This window comes from Asterias amurensis, chromosome 12 (assembly GCF_032118995.1).
Source record: "Asterias amurensis chromosome 12, ASM3211899v1".
Taxonomy (NCBI): domain Eukaryota; kingdom Metazoa; phylum Echinodermata; class Asteroidea; order Forcipulatida; family Asteriidae; genus Asterias; species Asterias amurensis.
The window spans coordinates 17645012-17660980 of NC_092659.1; the positions used below are offsets into that span (position 1 = coordinate 17645012).

General features: G+C 39.8%; 2 protein-coding genes across 2 annotated transcripts; both read right to left on the bottom strand.

The window, feature by feature from the left end:
* Positions 1-107: 107 nt before the first annotated feature.
* Positions 108-4023, bottom strand: LOC139945226 (cytochrome P450 2J6-like). The gene is made up of 4 exons (XM_071942535.1): positions 3581-4023; positions 2487-3109; positions 1701-2028; positions 108-1230 (listed from the first exon to the last, which is right to left on the bottom strand). Exons 1-4 carry the CDS (start codon positions 3936-3938, stop codon positions 1049-1051), a joined length of 1491 nt encoding a protein of 496 aa, XP_071798636.1. The 5' UTR covers positions 3939-4023; the 3' UTR covers positions 108-1048.
* Positions 4024-8186: 4163 nt separating this feature from the next.
* On the bottom strand, positions 8187-15425 carry LOC139945282 (cytochrome P450 2J6-like). The gene is made up of 4 exons (XM_071942621.1): positions 14921-15425; positions 10452-11074; positions 9349-9676; positions 8187-8762 (listed from the first exon to the last, which is right to left on the bottom strand). Exons 1-4 carry the CDS (start codon positions 15273-15275, stop codon positions 8581-8583), a joined length of 1488 nt encoding a protein of 495 aa, XP_071798722.1. The 5' UTR covers positions 15276-15425; the 3' UTR covers positions 8187-8580.
* Positions 15426-15969: the final 544 nt, after the last annotated feature.

Below are 15969 nucleotides of genomic sequence, written 5' to 3' on the forward strand. Positions count from 1 at the left end.
CCCCATCAAAACCCCTCCCCATCCCAACTCCATCAAAACCCCACGCCCCTACACACAACCTTTCCATCATCAACCCCTCCCCCCCCCACACACACCCGAAACCCAACCTGAATGGCTCATTATAGAACCACATTGTTTCGGTACTGCTCAACACTTTCTTACCTATAAAGTCTCCTTCCCCCCAAAAACAAATACTTAAACATGTATTGTTATAAACTTAGCTACGAATAAAAATAGCAAATGCCTAAAACAAAATAAACTTATTACGAACCACTTGAGGGCGGTGTTTCAAATCTCAATGGGAAACTTTAGACTATCTGCCAATCACCAAGAGAGGGCGCTCTTAACCAGGTAATTGTCAACAACTTAGGAATAGGAGAAGCATGAGTGACGGTCATTGACAGCAAATACCTTGTGTTTTGCGTGTTTTTGATTTTGTATTTAAATTTAGCCAAACTGTATTTTGTTTTTTATAACACAATGCCAGCATAAACCAAACTGTTCTGGAACAGGACGTACTGGACACGAGTTCTCCAAGGATAACAAGCGGTGTGCATGAGTTTTTGGGAGTGTTTCTTCTAGGGTAATTAGCAAAAATTCCAAAATGCTGACCTACCAAAAATTGAGAAGAATTCTGAAATTTAGTTGTATGACAATGTATCTGATTTAATTTCCAAGAGGCCGAGAGACTTCTAAATATTTTTTGAGTATTTTTGAATTTTTAGCATTTACCATTGTTTGCTATAGGAGTTGTGCACCCTTACCTGGTAGGTCTGCTGCCCTCTAGTGGCAGAGCTTTCAAAAAGTCTCCCATTGGAGACAAACTAGGGCCCTTTTCGAAACCACGGCTTCGGCTTTTGATTCAGCCTGAGGCTCCATTCTCTCGTCTGAAGCCCGGAGTACGTATACGCAAAGCACACGCAATAATTATCAAAACAACTGCGGGGACAGGCTAACCTGAGCCGAGTCCAAAGCCAAAGCCGTCGTTTCGAAAAGTGCCCGAGAGACAAACTTGTTAAACATTTTCGTACAGTGAAAGAGGCGTCATTCAAAAGTTCGGCGTGGCCTCGATTTTAAATTGATTCGGAAACCACAGGAAAAATCCGAAATATCCCGAGTGTGACGGTATAGCACCCGGCGGAAGGTGAAAGGTGAAGTGCTGCATGATGGTCGCGAAAAAGAGAAACAGCTCGGTGCGCGCTAAATTCTCTCCCAAGCACATTCTGGAACCTGCCAAACATCAATGAAACAATAACTTTCAATTAACAACATCAAGCCTTTTTTAGGTTCTTTAATAAATATGAAGTTTTGAATAAATTTGTGATTTGTTTGTCTTCTTTTTTAAATCAGTTTGTTTTGAGGATTCTAGCCCACAACTTTTTAATCGCAATTCCGGTAGTCCAACTGCTCGACCAAGGTGGACATTGCTAGATACCTGTTGAATCGATCAAGTCGTTACAAGTCTCTTTAGCTACCTACTGCCTATAGTTACCGGACAATCTCGGTTGTTTGTCTCACCAGAGAATTATGCCTGTGATTTTCGTTTTCCACAGAACTCAGGAAGGTACATGAGTATTTACACACATCGGTGCACATATGTAAAACCATAACTTATTATTCTTTATCCCCCATTGTTTCCATCTATTGAATCGTTTCAACTCCCTCGAAGTTTGTTTTGTTTAAAAATGAGATTTTCCTACCTGAGCTGAACGGTATAAACCCATCCGGTAACGTCACGCTCAACCCATCCGGAGTAAGGAACCGTTCCGGATCAAACTTCTCAGGATTCTCCCAGACGTCCGGATCCATGTGCATGGACCACATGGGGGCGATCATCTCCGCGTCTTTGGGGATGGTGTAGCCTGCCAGGTCGAAGGCATCGGTCGCCCTGTGTAGAAGGTTGACTGGTACGGGGTGGTTCATTCGCAGCACTTCGTTGATTGTGGCGTAGGTGTAAGGGAGCCGGGCTCGATCCGCCATCTCTGGTGGAGTTTTTATGCCGACTTTGGTCAAGATTTCGATGAGGACCTGTGTAAATTCAAGTAATCACAGCTGTCCATTATGTACTTGGGAAAAACATATAAGGGAACTATAAAGGGCGGTGTTATTGTCAAGGACATGAATTTGAATCACAGGGTTGTGAGTTCGATTCCCCCAAGCTAACCGCTGATTTCACAATGACTAGAATAAGTATTGTCTACTGCATTCCAGTGGTTAGACAAGCATGAATTGCAGTTAGAATGTTTTAGGTTCGAATCCCTCATCCCAGCTACCACAATTGTGGACAATGAATAGTGTCAACTGAGTCACAATTTCGTCTTTTGGGGCAACTCATAAGCATCAAACGAATATACGATAAGACAGATTGGCTGTTGCCAGCTTGGCGTTCATTCTTCCTTTGTGTGAGTTTCATGAGTTCCCTTTATGGGAAAATATCGGATCATCAAAACCGTGTGCATGGGGTCAGAGTTCAATGTCATACGTACCTTATTCTGCACCTTCGGATTGAGTGCCATATGCCAGATGGCGAACTGCAGGACAGTGGAAGTGGTGTCCGCACCCGCCCCGAAGAGATCAATCATGGTTCGGAAAACCCGATCGTCTCCGAACGAAAACTGGTTCTTCCCCGCTGATGACGTCGTCTCCTGGTAAAGTTTATCAGTGACGTCACGGGGGCTTTGCGGGTCGAAGGTCAGCTTGTGCTGGTTCATGATGTCGTCCATCATCTTACGCAAGAGGGCACCTCCTTCACGGAAGGCTTTGTATCGTGGGGCCAGGAAGAGGAGGGGGAAGTCTCGAGCGATGGTGAAACCTGAGACGTGAGATACTGCTTGAAGACTGGTAATGAGTTGATTAAACTCCGAGGAAGTGTAGTCGAATCGCTGGCCGAAGCACAGGGTGCAGATGATGTTGGCCACGGCCATCTGGATTAGGTCGCGAGGGTCGAAGCTCCTGCCGTCCGTCTGAGCTAAACCACGGCAGAGGTGTTGAGCTTCTTCCATGATGAGGAGTTCGGAACTCTTCTTGCCCAGGCCGAAGTCCCGGAGTGAACGGAGGAGGAAGCGGCGGAGGGGTTTGACGTCACTGCCGCTGCAACTAATCAATGCTCCTAAGGTGTGAAATTGAATATAGAACAAACCAATAATCAAAACAAATTAAAAACAATTAATCAATTAGAGTGAAACACAAATACATAAGGAGACATTAAATATATATATATATTTTTTTGCCTCAGTGAAGCTGCATTATAAAACTAAAATTAAACAATATGAAACCATTTTCGTTATTAACAGTGCAAGAAACTTAACCACAAAAGCTGATCACGTTCCTCTTTGGTAAAACGGAAAGTGACTAACCAAAATGAGAAGAAAAAAAACCATAAACAAAAAAGAGACGGTGGCCTTGTTTTGTTGCTTCAGTAACAAACAATAACACTGCTTGGTAACAAACAAAATCATACATTACTACGAAACAACTCGCAATAAAACTGTGCAAAACAATTTATCCACAAAAGCGATCGCCGTTCTTAAAATAAATAGTTATCAGAATAAACGAAAAGGAAATTAATATATTCTTTTACCAGATGTGTCCATCCAGTTTAATGGATATAGTTCCCTTGCGCTAGTTGCATCAGCCTTCTTCCCATACGCTTCCTTGACAAGTTCTACATCATTGATGACCATCGTGAGTCTTGGACCAATCTTAATACTGAAGATTTTCCCGTACTTCCTGCTCAATTCGTAGAGGGACCGGCCGGGGTTCGCGCCCAGTCGGAAGGTGGCTCCGATCACTGGTAGGCCCCATGGCCCCGGCGGAAGGTTGGTGTAAGACTTCTTCTGGAGGACGGTCTTGACAATGAGAAACACAGATACGAAGATAAGAAGCAGTCGGAAGCTTGGCAAGTAGGAAAACACGGCCACAAGAAGAGGGTTTGCCATTTTCCTCAAAGGAGTATGTTTATGGACATATATAAACGACAGAGCTTTGCGAGTTAGATTGTTATATGAGACAAAGTATTAAGGCAAGGTTACATGTAGCCGGAAACTAACAAGTCCGGTTGGGTCGTGATTGGACCTGACATGCTGGGTGAAAATGCACCACGTGCCGTCACGGGATAAGTGTTTACCATTCGCTTTGCATCACAATAAGGAAAATTATAACTATCAAGTTTCATCAGACGAGGGACTCAAAGTCACAACATTCTTGTTCAAAAAAAAAAAAAATATTAAGCCCAATCAAACTGACTGTCCAGCTCGATCAGTGAACTCATTCAAAGTCAAACAAATTAATATTCAGACAAAATAAGTAAATCATTTTACTTTGAGTTCGATAGTATGACCTGTATACTCAACACAGTTCATGGGCATTGTAAGTTCTGGCACAATTCCCAATACACCACTAAAGGTGGGTAGTATGTGAGGCTTATATAACCAGGTTTTTGAGAGGTGCGGTCATAACCCACATACGTGCTTGACTCTGACGCAATACCTAAAAATGTTGAGATTTCGCCGAAACTCCGGTGCGAATAACAATATTGACCATACAGGAAGACAAATCAACTTAACATGAGCCATTATACACTTTCAGTACAGAAAAAAAAAAAAAAAAAAAAGTTCACAGATTTACAAATAATTTACAGGGTTTACAGAAGGTAATGGTGAAAGACTTCTCTTGAAATATATTATTCCATGAAATGCTTTACTTTTTGAGAAAACATTAAAACAATATCAATTCTCGATAGCGAGAATTACGGTTTTATTTTAAACACATGTCATGACACGGCGAAACGTGCAGACACAAGAGTGGGTTTTCCCGTTATTTTCTCCCGACTCCGATGAACGTGAGCCTAAATTTTCACAGGTTTGTTATGTTATACACAAGTTGTGATACACGAAGTGTGGGACTTGGACAATACTGTTTACCGAAAGTGTATAATGGCACTAAAGCTTTGCAAAAATGTGTAAATTTCTTTTGTGTGAGAGTTGGCTCTAAAAAGAGTCGGTGTGGTCTAGACGTTTCGAACAGTATACTTTGCTATGACTCGAAATTTTTGTATCGTTACCTGGTTAGGTGACGGCCTAATAACAGTCTTAATCGGCAGTGGCTGGCAAGTTGAATTATTAAAATGAGACAAAGTATTAATTTTTAAGGACAAGGTTGGAAATTGACGAATCCGGGCGATTTGTTATTGCCCCTGATTTGCACATAGCAATAGTGAAAACCAACCACGTGCGGTGACATAAGTGTTTACCATTTGCTTTGCATCACAATGACAAACTGTTGTTACTATCACAACTTGATCAAAGTCAAAAAAATATCTTTCAAAAAACATCATAATAAGCACATCTACTTTGATCAAAGTCAAAATGTTCTCGTTCAATAAACAACATAAGTACAACCCTGTCTATAACTAGTTCAATCAGTGAGCTCATTCAAAGTCAAAAAATTAATTTTGTAAAAAATAAATAAAATATTATCTGAACTTAACCATCATTGAGAACTGCCCAGTATTATAAATGTGACGTGATATAAAGGATTAAACTTGGTGGATACCAGTCTAGTCCGTACTTTTTTGAAAACCATGTAAATATTGTAGAAATAAACTTGTATCGCCTTGGTTGCTGCGTCCTTCGGATGGGACGTAAAGATGTAGGTCCGGTGTGTTGTGTATATTGCACGTATAATAACCCAGTGCACTTATCAAAACAATAAAGACTTCGACCCCAGAGTTTCTGGTTTAGTTGGCTGAATAATGTATCACATCATATTTCAAACCTTTGAATGGTGCTATGAGAAGGTTTCATACATTAAAAATGTAGCTCATACTTTAAAAAATTATCCCAACAACACCCTGCAGGAAAAATAGTAAATGTTGGAGCAGTTTGAGCATTACTCGGCGTAGGAATTAAGCGCAATACAAGAAGCCAATATTTGTTTTATTATTATTAACATCTTTAACACTGGTAGTAAACAAATAATTAAATATATTTTCAAATATTAATAGGAACAACTATAATAAATTGGAATAAAATATAAATAAATAGTAAAGTTGCGGGAACAACGATGTGTAAATCTCTTTTGTGGGAGTGTTGGCTCTGAAAGGGGCATGTGTTGTCTCGACGTTTTGAACAGTATACTCAGCTCGTCTTTATGAGAAATAAGGCAGCTTACTACAAAAGGTATATCATAGTAACTTTATCAATAAGTCACTGTTTACATTATCTACCCAAATATGAAGTTTGAATACGATGTTTACTATAGGTTTTCTCGGTCAATTTCGGAAAATGAGCAGCCAATTTAACCACCAATCTATTCTATTTCGCACGAAATCAAATGCTACTGAAAAGCGTCATTCGATTTCGTTTTATGATAAGTCAGATGTAATGTTGCGTAATTCGATTTAACAAAATAATCATTCAATTTAACAATCCATCAAGGCAGCATTCAAATTCGCAGACGCTTCTTGGGGCGTGTGTGTCACGAAAAAGAATGACGGTACGCTAAATTGAACAGAGAGCTGAAGGAATTTGACTCGACTCAAAACGAAATTAAATGGCCGAATTCTGAATTTAAAACGCAGTAACAACTGGAAAGGCAAAACAGCTTTAATTCGAACGCGTGAAAATGAAATTGGCTGCTCTTTTCCCGAATTTGACCGAGAAAACCTATACAACAATTAAGTGGGTTGGATTGGGGGAGTGGCAGCTTTATGCATATTCAATTATATTTCTTATGTCTTTACATACATTTTTTTCAGAGGGCGATGGCTTTTAGCAAATCCTGTGACGTATTTTAATTGACTGTGTGCCAAATTCCGATAATGTATGATCAAAGGCACAATCCCATGTGACTTATCTGTTATTCCATGAGGTAACCCGGAACTGAGTCCAAAACTTAAAGGCACTGGACACTTTGGGTAATTGTCATAAAACCAGTATTCTCACTTGCTGTATCATAACATAACATATCTGTGAAAATTATGGACTCAATATTGGTCATCGAAGTTGCAAAAAGATAATGTTTTCAGATGCCCAATAAAGGGCTTCAGGCATGAAGTCTTTTAATATTGTTTGAGTGAGAAATTACCTCTTTCTCAAAAACTACGTTACTTCATGTGAGCTGTTTCTCACATTGTTTAATACTATCAACAGTTCTTTGTGCTCGCTACCAAGTAAGTTTTTATGTTAATTGTTTAGAGTAATTACCGATAGTGTCCAGTGCCTTTAAGTTTTAGGTCGAGTCTATTGTGCATTGAACTCACTTGCACCAACCTAGGTTTCTCAGTTTGTTTTGATGGAGAAAAAAACTTAAGGTCGTACTTTGAAGTGGAGATCAATGCTTTGAGCAGAAAGAAGCCAGCATGCTAGATGAGCCAAATCAAATAAAACACTCGAGTGTTGTATACTCTTGACTTTTTAACGCATGTCGTCTGCTACACCCGGTCATACATAAAACAACAGAGGGCGCCATCAATATGAACCAGCCTCATTACATAATCAAACATGTTACAGTGTCAAAATTCAACAGAGTCTGTAACAGAATAAAAACGAAACAACAACTAGAACTACACAACAAAAGTATCAACAGCACAATAAGAGCAAAACAACACCAACAACAACACCACCACCAACAACAACACCACCAACAACAACACCACCAACAACAACAACAACACCAACACCAACACCAACACCAACACCAACACCAACACCAACACCAACACCAACACCAACACCAACACCAACACCAACACCAACACCAACACCAACACCAACACCAACACCAACAACAACACCAACAACAACAACACCAACACCAACACCAACAACAACAACAACAACACCAACACCAACACCAACAACAACAACAACAACACCAACACCAACAACACCAACACCAACAACAGCAACACCAGCAGCAGCAGCAGCAGCAGCAGCAGCAGCAGCAGCAGCAGCAGCAGCAGCAGCAGCAGCAGCAGCAGCAGCAGCAGCAGCAGCAGCAGCAGCAGCAGCAGCAGCAGCAGCAGCAGCAGCAGCAGCAGCAGCAACAGCAGCAGCAGCAGCAACAGCAACAGCAACAACAACAGCAACAACAACAACAACATTTTTTTTATTTCTATGTATGTACATGTATAAATGTTTTATATTGTAGGTTGTGTTTGTTTTAATATAGAAACTGTGTCAACTTGAATGGTTTTAACCAACAAAACTCAATATCAAGATGTGTCGTGTATATGTTACAAAAGTTACATTTATTTTGTGAAAACATTGCTTTATAAGAACAAAATACAAATATTCAAGATATTAAGAGTGTTGTTATCTTGATTTTTCTTATAAACACCCCTCCCCAAAAACAAAACCTACAACTCAGCAATATTATAATATGTTTTTTGTTACAGAAAGCACTATTAAACGTGTACATGTGCTAATTAAAATACAAACAAGCCTTTCAAAACAGTTTTCAGTTTACAGGTGGTCCAGCGGGGACAAGCTAGCCTGAACCGAGTCCGAAGCCGTAGTTTCGAAAAGGGCCCGAGAGACAAACTTGTTAAACATTTTCGTACAGTGAAAGAGGCGTCATTCAAAAGTTCGGCGTGGCCTCGATTTTAAATTGATTCGGAAACCACAGGAAATATCCGAAATATCCCGAGTGTGACGGTATAGCACCCGGCGGAAGGTGAAAGGTGAAGTGCTGCATGATGGTCGCGAAAAAGAGAAACAGCTCGGTGCGCGCTAAATTCTCTCCCAAGCACATTCTGGAACCTGTAAAAATATAAAACAATCAACAACAACAAATTAATGTCAAATCAACGTAATAAGCAAACCTTTTTTTCGTCGGGTCTTATTGTGTATTGACTTTTTTTTTCAATTGAGTATTTTGAATTGTACACCAACCATTTTTCTACGGTGCAATTTACTTAGATGATCTTTCTACCAAGGGAACTCTGCAAACTCCAACAAGGAACATAAACACTAAGCTGGCAACAACCATTCTCTCCCATACAAACATTGGTTAATTAAACATCAATTATTATGAACTGCACAAATCAACGTGTGGTTCCTAATTGTGATACAGTAACCAAACGATGTAAAATCAGCTGTTTGCTTGGGGATTCGAACTCGCAACCTTGTAATTTTAAGTCATGTGGTGGATTTCACAAAGAGTTAATGCTAGTTCTATTTTGAGTTATGACTTACTCGCCCTAATTCAGGACTAGCCTTGAGTTTGTAGTAACTCTCAGGACTAGTCCTAAGTTCGGAATATTATTTGAGATATTGACCCCACTTAAACCATTGTACCTTTGAAGTCCTTTGAAATGATTTTGTTTTCCAAAAGTTCATTTTTTACCTGAGCTGAATGGGATAAACCCATCCGGTAACGTCACGCTCAACCCATCCGGAGTAAGGAACCGTTCCGGATCAAACTTCTCAGGATTCTCCCAGACGTCCGGATCCATGTTCATGGACCACATGGGGGCGATCATCTCCGCGTCTTTGGGGATGGTGTAGCCTGCCAGGTCGAAGGCATCGGTCGCCCTGTGTAGAAGGTTGACTGGTACGGGGTGGTTCATTCGCAGCACTTCGTTGATTGTGGCGTAGGTGTAAGGAAGCCGGGCTCGATCCGCCATCTCTGGTGGAGTTTTTATGCCAACTTTGGTCAAGATTTCGATGAGCACCTGTAAATCAAGTTATAATCCATAGTTAGTAATAGTAGTGGCTTCTTATATAGAGTCACGCAGTGACGCTTATGTCGCTTAATTGTGTACTTGAGAAAGAAAAAGCATGTAGGGGAACGATAAAGGGCGGTGTTATTGTCAAGGTCATGAATTTCAATCACAAGGTTGTGGGTTCGATTCCCTCAAGCTAACCGCTGATTTCACATGTACAATGACTTGAATAGGTAACGTCGCCTACTGTGTTCCAGTGGTTAGACAAGCATGAATTGCAATTAGAATGTTTTAGGTTCGAATCCCCAAAGCTATCACAATTGTGGACAAAGAACAATGCCACATTGCCACATTGGGGGCGATCATCTCCGCGTCTTTGGGGATGGTGTAGCCTGCAAGGTCGAAGGCATCGGTCGCCCTGTGTAGAAGGTTGACTGGTACGGGGTGGTACAATGGTTTAAGTGGGGTCAATATCTCAAATATATTCCTAACTTAGGCCTAGTCCTGAGAGTTATTACAAACTCAAGGCTAGTCCTGAATTAGGACGAGTAAGTCATAACTCGAAATAAAACTAGCATTAACTCTTTGTGAAATCCACCTCATGACTTGCAACTGAATCACAGTTTCGTCTTTTGGGGCAATTCATGAGCATCAAACGAATATTTGTATTTGAGAGATTGGCTGTTGCCAGCTTGGCGTTCATTATCCCTCATGGTTGGAATATGTTGAGTTCCATTAGTGGGAAAACCGTGTGCAAGGGGTCAGAGTTCAATGTCATACGTACCTTATTCTGAACCTTGGGATTAAGTGCCATATGCCAGATGGCGAACTGCAGGACAGTCGAAGTGGTGTCCGAACCCGCCCCGAAGAAATCAATCATGGTTCGGAAAACCCGATCGTCTCCGAACGAAAACTGGCACTTCCCCGCTGAAGACGTCGTCTCCTGGTAAAGTTTATCAGTGACGTCACGGGGGCTTTGCGGGTCGAAGGTCAGCTTGTGCTGGTCCATGATGTCGTTTATCATCTTACGCAAGAGGGCAGCCCCTGCACGGAAGACTTTGTATCGTGGGGCCTTGAACAGGAGGGGGAAGTCTCGAGCGATGGTGAAACCTGGGACGTGAGATACTGCTTGAAGACTTGTAATGAGTTGATTGAACTCCGAGGAGGTGTAGTCGAATCGCTGGCCGAAGCACATGGTGCAGATGATGTTGGCCACGGCCATCTGGATGAGGTCGCGAGGGTCGAAGCTCCTGCCTTCCGTCTGAGCTAAACCACGGCAGAGGTGTTGGGCTTCTTCCATGATGACGAGTTCGGAACTCTTCTTGCCCAGGCCGAAGTCCCGGAGTGACCGGAGGAAGAAGCGGCGGAGGGGTTTGACGTCACTGCCGCTGCAACTTATTAATGCTCCTGTGGTGTAAAATGGAAGATAATTATCACAAAATAATTAATCAAAATTAGCTAACAAAAATATAAAAAGACAGTAGAGGTGCGTGTTTGCCTCAATTACGACGAATATGACGCTGCATTAAGTAACATTAACAATTTTATGACAACAACTTTCGTTTAACAAATGCAGGAAACTTATCCATAAAAGCTGACCAAAGCTCCTGTTGTGTAAAACAGAAAGTTGACTAATAATTTAACTTCCAAAATAAAAAAAAAACAAACGTAAGAACAAGTTAGATCAAAAGAAAACAGTAAGGGGGTTTAGCGAAAAATCATTTTCTTTGGCTCAGTGACGCACCATGACACTGCCCTTTTACAGGATACACTTATAGTCTAGACCAGATAAAAAAAAAAATAAAAAAAAAAGAAGCTTCGAGTGGCATTTTTGAGTAAAAGTTGGTAATATACCTGATTTAACTAATTTGGGGGTGCTGAATCCGAAAATGATGGATGCCAAGGCTAATTTTTAGTCCTTGACCCTGAAAAATCAAATTTAAAACAATACAGAAAACCTAGCAGACGACGGGCTTCTCACGTGAAAAATAGTCAGGTTCTGCTGTGGTTGATATAGATGTTGTCAGGATACCATACATGGGCAGGTACCCGGGTATAGGTCAGGTATCCGTAACAAACTTTTGATTGTATACCTGGATAGATCTGCGATAATTGCACCGACAGAGGGATCAGTAGGTGCTTTCAATGTCATTTTGAAAGTATTTGAGTTGGTGTTTTTTCTAATAAAGAGATATTTATTATTTGAGCATAACTTCTCTGTTGTTAAAAGCACAAACCATTGATCATTTTCTCTTTATAAAAGTAGGCCTACACTACTTAAACACGTAGGCTTACCAGGTGAAGCCATACTCAACAATGATACAGTAAATTGTATTGTATGTCATTTTTTTTCAGTGCTCCCTGTTTTTGAACAGGTTAAATTTTAGTGTTCACACTCATGGCTTAAAGTATCTACCAGTCAAACAATTTGATTTTAAAGGATTTTGAAGCAACTAATTTTTCGTTTACAATTCTCACCCGTTTTAAAAAGTATGCTCCAAAGTTTACGAACTAATCTAACTTTTGTAGGCTAACACTTTAAAAAAATTAATTCCAGCTTGTTTGTTTGTTTGTTTGTTTGTTTGTTTGTTTGTTTGTTTGTCTGTTTGTCTGTTTGTCTGTTTGTCTGTTTGTCTGTTTGTCTGTTTGTCTGTTTGTCTGTTTGTCTGTTTGTCTGTTTGTCTGTTTGTCTGTTTGTCTGTTTGTCTGTTTGTCTGTTTGTCTGTTTGTCTGTTTGTCTGTTTGTCTGTTTGTCTGTTTGTCTGTTTGTCTGTTTGTCTGTTTGTCTGTTTGTCTGTTTGTCTGTTTGTCTGTTTGTCTGTTTGTCTGTTTGTCTGTTTGTCTGTTTGTCTGTTTGTCTGTTTGTTTGCAGTATAACGCATAGTTAGTCGTGTTTATGCAAACACGGACAAGAAGACGATCATTCTTGTTTCACACAAGAAGACGATAATTAGATTCAGAAACAAAAGACAACAAAATATGTATCCCCTTCATTGATAAAACAATCCACTCCTCTCTTTTTAGCTGGGTGTGAAGAACAAGGAAAAAACCAATAATCTCTTTATTTATTATTACCGCTCAATCCACAAATATAGACTCCTATTTTTATGTTTTGTTTGTCAGCTAGGACGATTCCCAGCAATGAATAACTAAGTAGCAATCATAGTTTGGAGTACAAACTGTGGCAAATTGTTTTGCTAAACAAAAAGTCAAAAGACTGTTATAACTTTGGCTAAGTACACTAGACTCTTACTTTGCTTTTCCAGCAATTCTTTATTAGGAAAAACAACATGAGTTTAAACTTTTAAAAATAACTTCAAGAAAAGTCTTAAACCCCCAAAAATGAAAATAGTAAGTTAAAAATGAACCTTTAAATCGTAAAATGTGATAGTATAGAATTTAGATGACTCTGTTATAGTATAGGGTCTCAGTTGTCAAAAAAACAAAACAATTGACTTCACAATCAATGTGTATGCTGCAAAGAATCCATACACTGAGACGTAGATGTCTCCTTGCACTAAGCTGTTGCGATACCGATGCCTCCTTGCACCACCTCCATGCTTGCACTAAGCTGTTGTGATACCAATGCATAAAAACAAGAGCGGCTGTTTCAATATCAATGGCCAACTCTTATAGAAATATGAATACCATCTCAATAATATTAGACTACATTAACTAAAGTGTCCCTCAAACCCTGAACTATTTGTAACAAAAGAAATTTGAAGGAGCGTGGTGTTTTTGGCACACGTCCAGCTTATGTGTATGTGTTTCAGTGTTGTTTCAGTACCATAAGGATACCGTCTCCGGTATACTTCTATCATAACATAAAAGCAGATTAATTTTTGGAAAAACACTATTTGATTTTCGGAAATATCAGCATAAATGGAATGCTTTCATCCTGGAGTCGATTCCATTGAGACATTCTTTAAAATGTCATGTAAATGAATCTCCCCCATAGGAAATTCACATTTTACATTGTATGGCATTGTTTTATATGTTTTCTTACCAGTTTCCCTGTTAATGATAGTCCAACTGCATGATGGTTTGTGTTTTTCTTCATTTGAAATGCAATGTGTTGTGTACTATTCATTCTGTACGTTCTAAGGACATGGATGGTAGCCCAAGTACTACATAACATTTGTTTATATATACATTGGGTTATTTATGGGATATAATTATTAAGTGACATCAAACCGAAACACTTAAAAGTGTTGCTTGATTTTCACACTCTAAAGTATTTGAACTAATCTGACAAAAATGCTCCTTTAATCAATGCTTACACTTAAACGACTTGTTTTTTTTTTATTATCAAGCTATCCCTAAACAAGGTCAAGGAATGTTAAATGATTTTTTCAGTAACATAGATTTACACATACAGGGATGTTTTGCATAAGTTATATGTTTAATTGTTTTTGTTTAACTTGTCGATAAGACACCTTTAATCTCAAAATTCGGCTTGGTATCTCCGATTTTCGGATTCAGCACCCCAAAGTTAGGTAAGTTGAGGGGCAAAATAGCTTTAATTCGAGCGCCTGGAAATGAAATTGGCTGCTCAATTGCCGAAATTGACCGAGAAAACCTACATTACACAATGTGAAACAACTTCCGTTATATTAATTGTAAAGAATTGCAAACGTCTGGGTTTGAAACCTACCCGAGTAATAATTATGCATATTATGATTGTTTTCCCATGACTCATGAAAGTACTGAGTATACAGTGCAAAAACACATCGGTGTAAGGGTTACATTAAATTATTCTGTTTCCCCGATGCAAAATTATCATCTATTAAAACTGTCGTTTGACAACTTGCAGCAAAAGCGACCACACACTTAAAGGCAGTGGACAATATTGGTAATTACTCAAAATAATTATTAGCATGAAACCTTTCTTGGTGACGAGTAATGGGGAGAGGTTGATGGTATAAAGCATTGTGAGAAACGGCTCCCTCTGAAGTGCCATAGTTTTTGAGAAAGAAGTAATTTTTCACGAATTTGATTTCGAGACCTCAGATTTAGAACTTGAGGTCTCGAAATCTAAACGCACGCAACTTCGTGTAACAAGGGTGTTTTTTTTTCTTTCATTTATATCTCGCAACTTCGATGACCGATTGAGCTAAAATTTTCACAGGTTAGTTATTTTATGCATATGTTGAGATACACCAACTGTGAAGGCTAGTCTTTGACAATTACCAATAGTGTCCACTGCCTTTAAAGGTAGTACTTACGCGAAATAAACGAAAAAGGAATGTTTACCAGATGTGTCTATCCAGTTTAATGGGTATTTTTCCCTTGCGCTAGTTGCATCAGCCTTCTTCCCATACGCTTCCTTAACAAGTTCTACATCATTGATGACCATCGTGAGTCTTGGACCAATCTTAATGCTGAAGATTTTCCCGTACTTCCTGCTCAATTCGTAGAGGGACCGGCCGGGGTTCGCGCCCAGTCGGAAGGTGGCTCCGATCACTGGTAGGCCCCATGGCCCCGGCGGAAGGTTGGTGTCAGACTGCTGCTCGAGGAGGGTCTTGACAATGAGAAACACAGATACGGAGATGAGAAGCAGTCGGAAGCTTGGCAAGTAGGAAAGAAGAGCCAAAAGAGGATTTGCCATTTTTGTCTCGTCGTAAACCGGGAGTAGGTTTAATGTTAGTTATAATCGTCAGAACTTGGCGCGTTAAATTGTTATAATGAGACAAAGTATTATTTGTTAATGACAATGTTATACATGTAGCCGGAAACTGACGAGTTCGAGCGAGTCGTGATTGGCCCTGACGTGGGTGAAAATGCACCACGTGCCGTGAGTTAAAGGCAGTGGACACTGTTGGTAATTGTCAGAGACCAGCCTTCACAGTTGGTGAATCTCAACATAATGCATAAAATAACTAACCTGTGAAAATTTGAGCTCAATCGGTGATTGAACTTGCGAGATAATAATGAAAGAAAAAAACTCTCTTGTCACACAAAGTTGTGTGCGTTTAGATGATTGATTTCGAGACCTCAAGTTCTAAATATGAGGTCTCGAAATCAAATTTGTGGAAATTTACTTCTTTATCGAATACTACCACACTTCAGAGGGAGCTGTTTCTCACAATGTTTTATACCATCAACCTCTCCCCATTAATCGTCACCAAGAAAGGTTTTATGCTAATACATATTTTGAGTAATTACCAATAGTGTCCACTGCCTTTAAGTGTTTACCATTCGCTTTGCATCACAATAAGGAAAATTATAACTATCAAGTTTCATCAGACGAGGGACTCAAAGTCACAAAATTCCTGTTCAAAAAAAACAAAATATTAAGCACA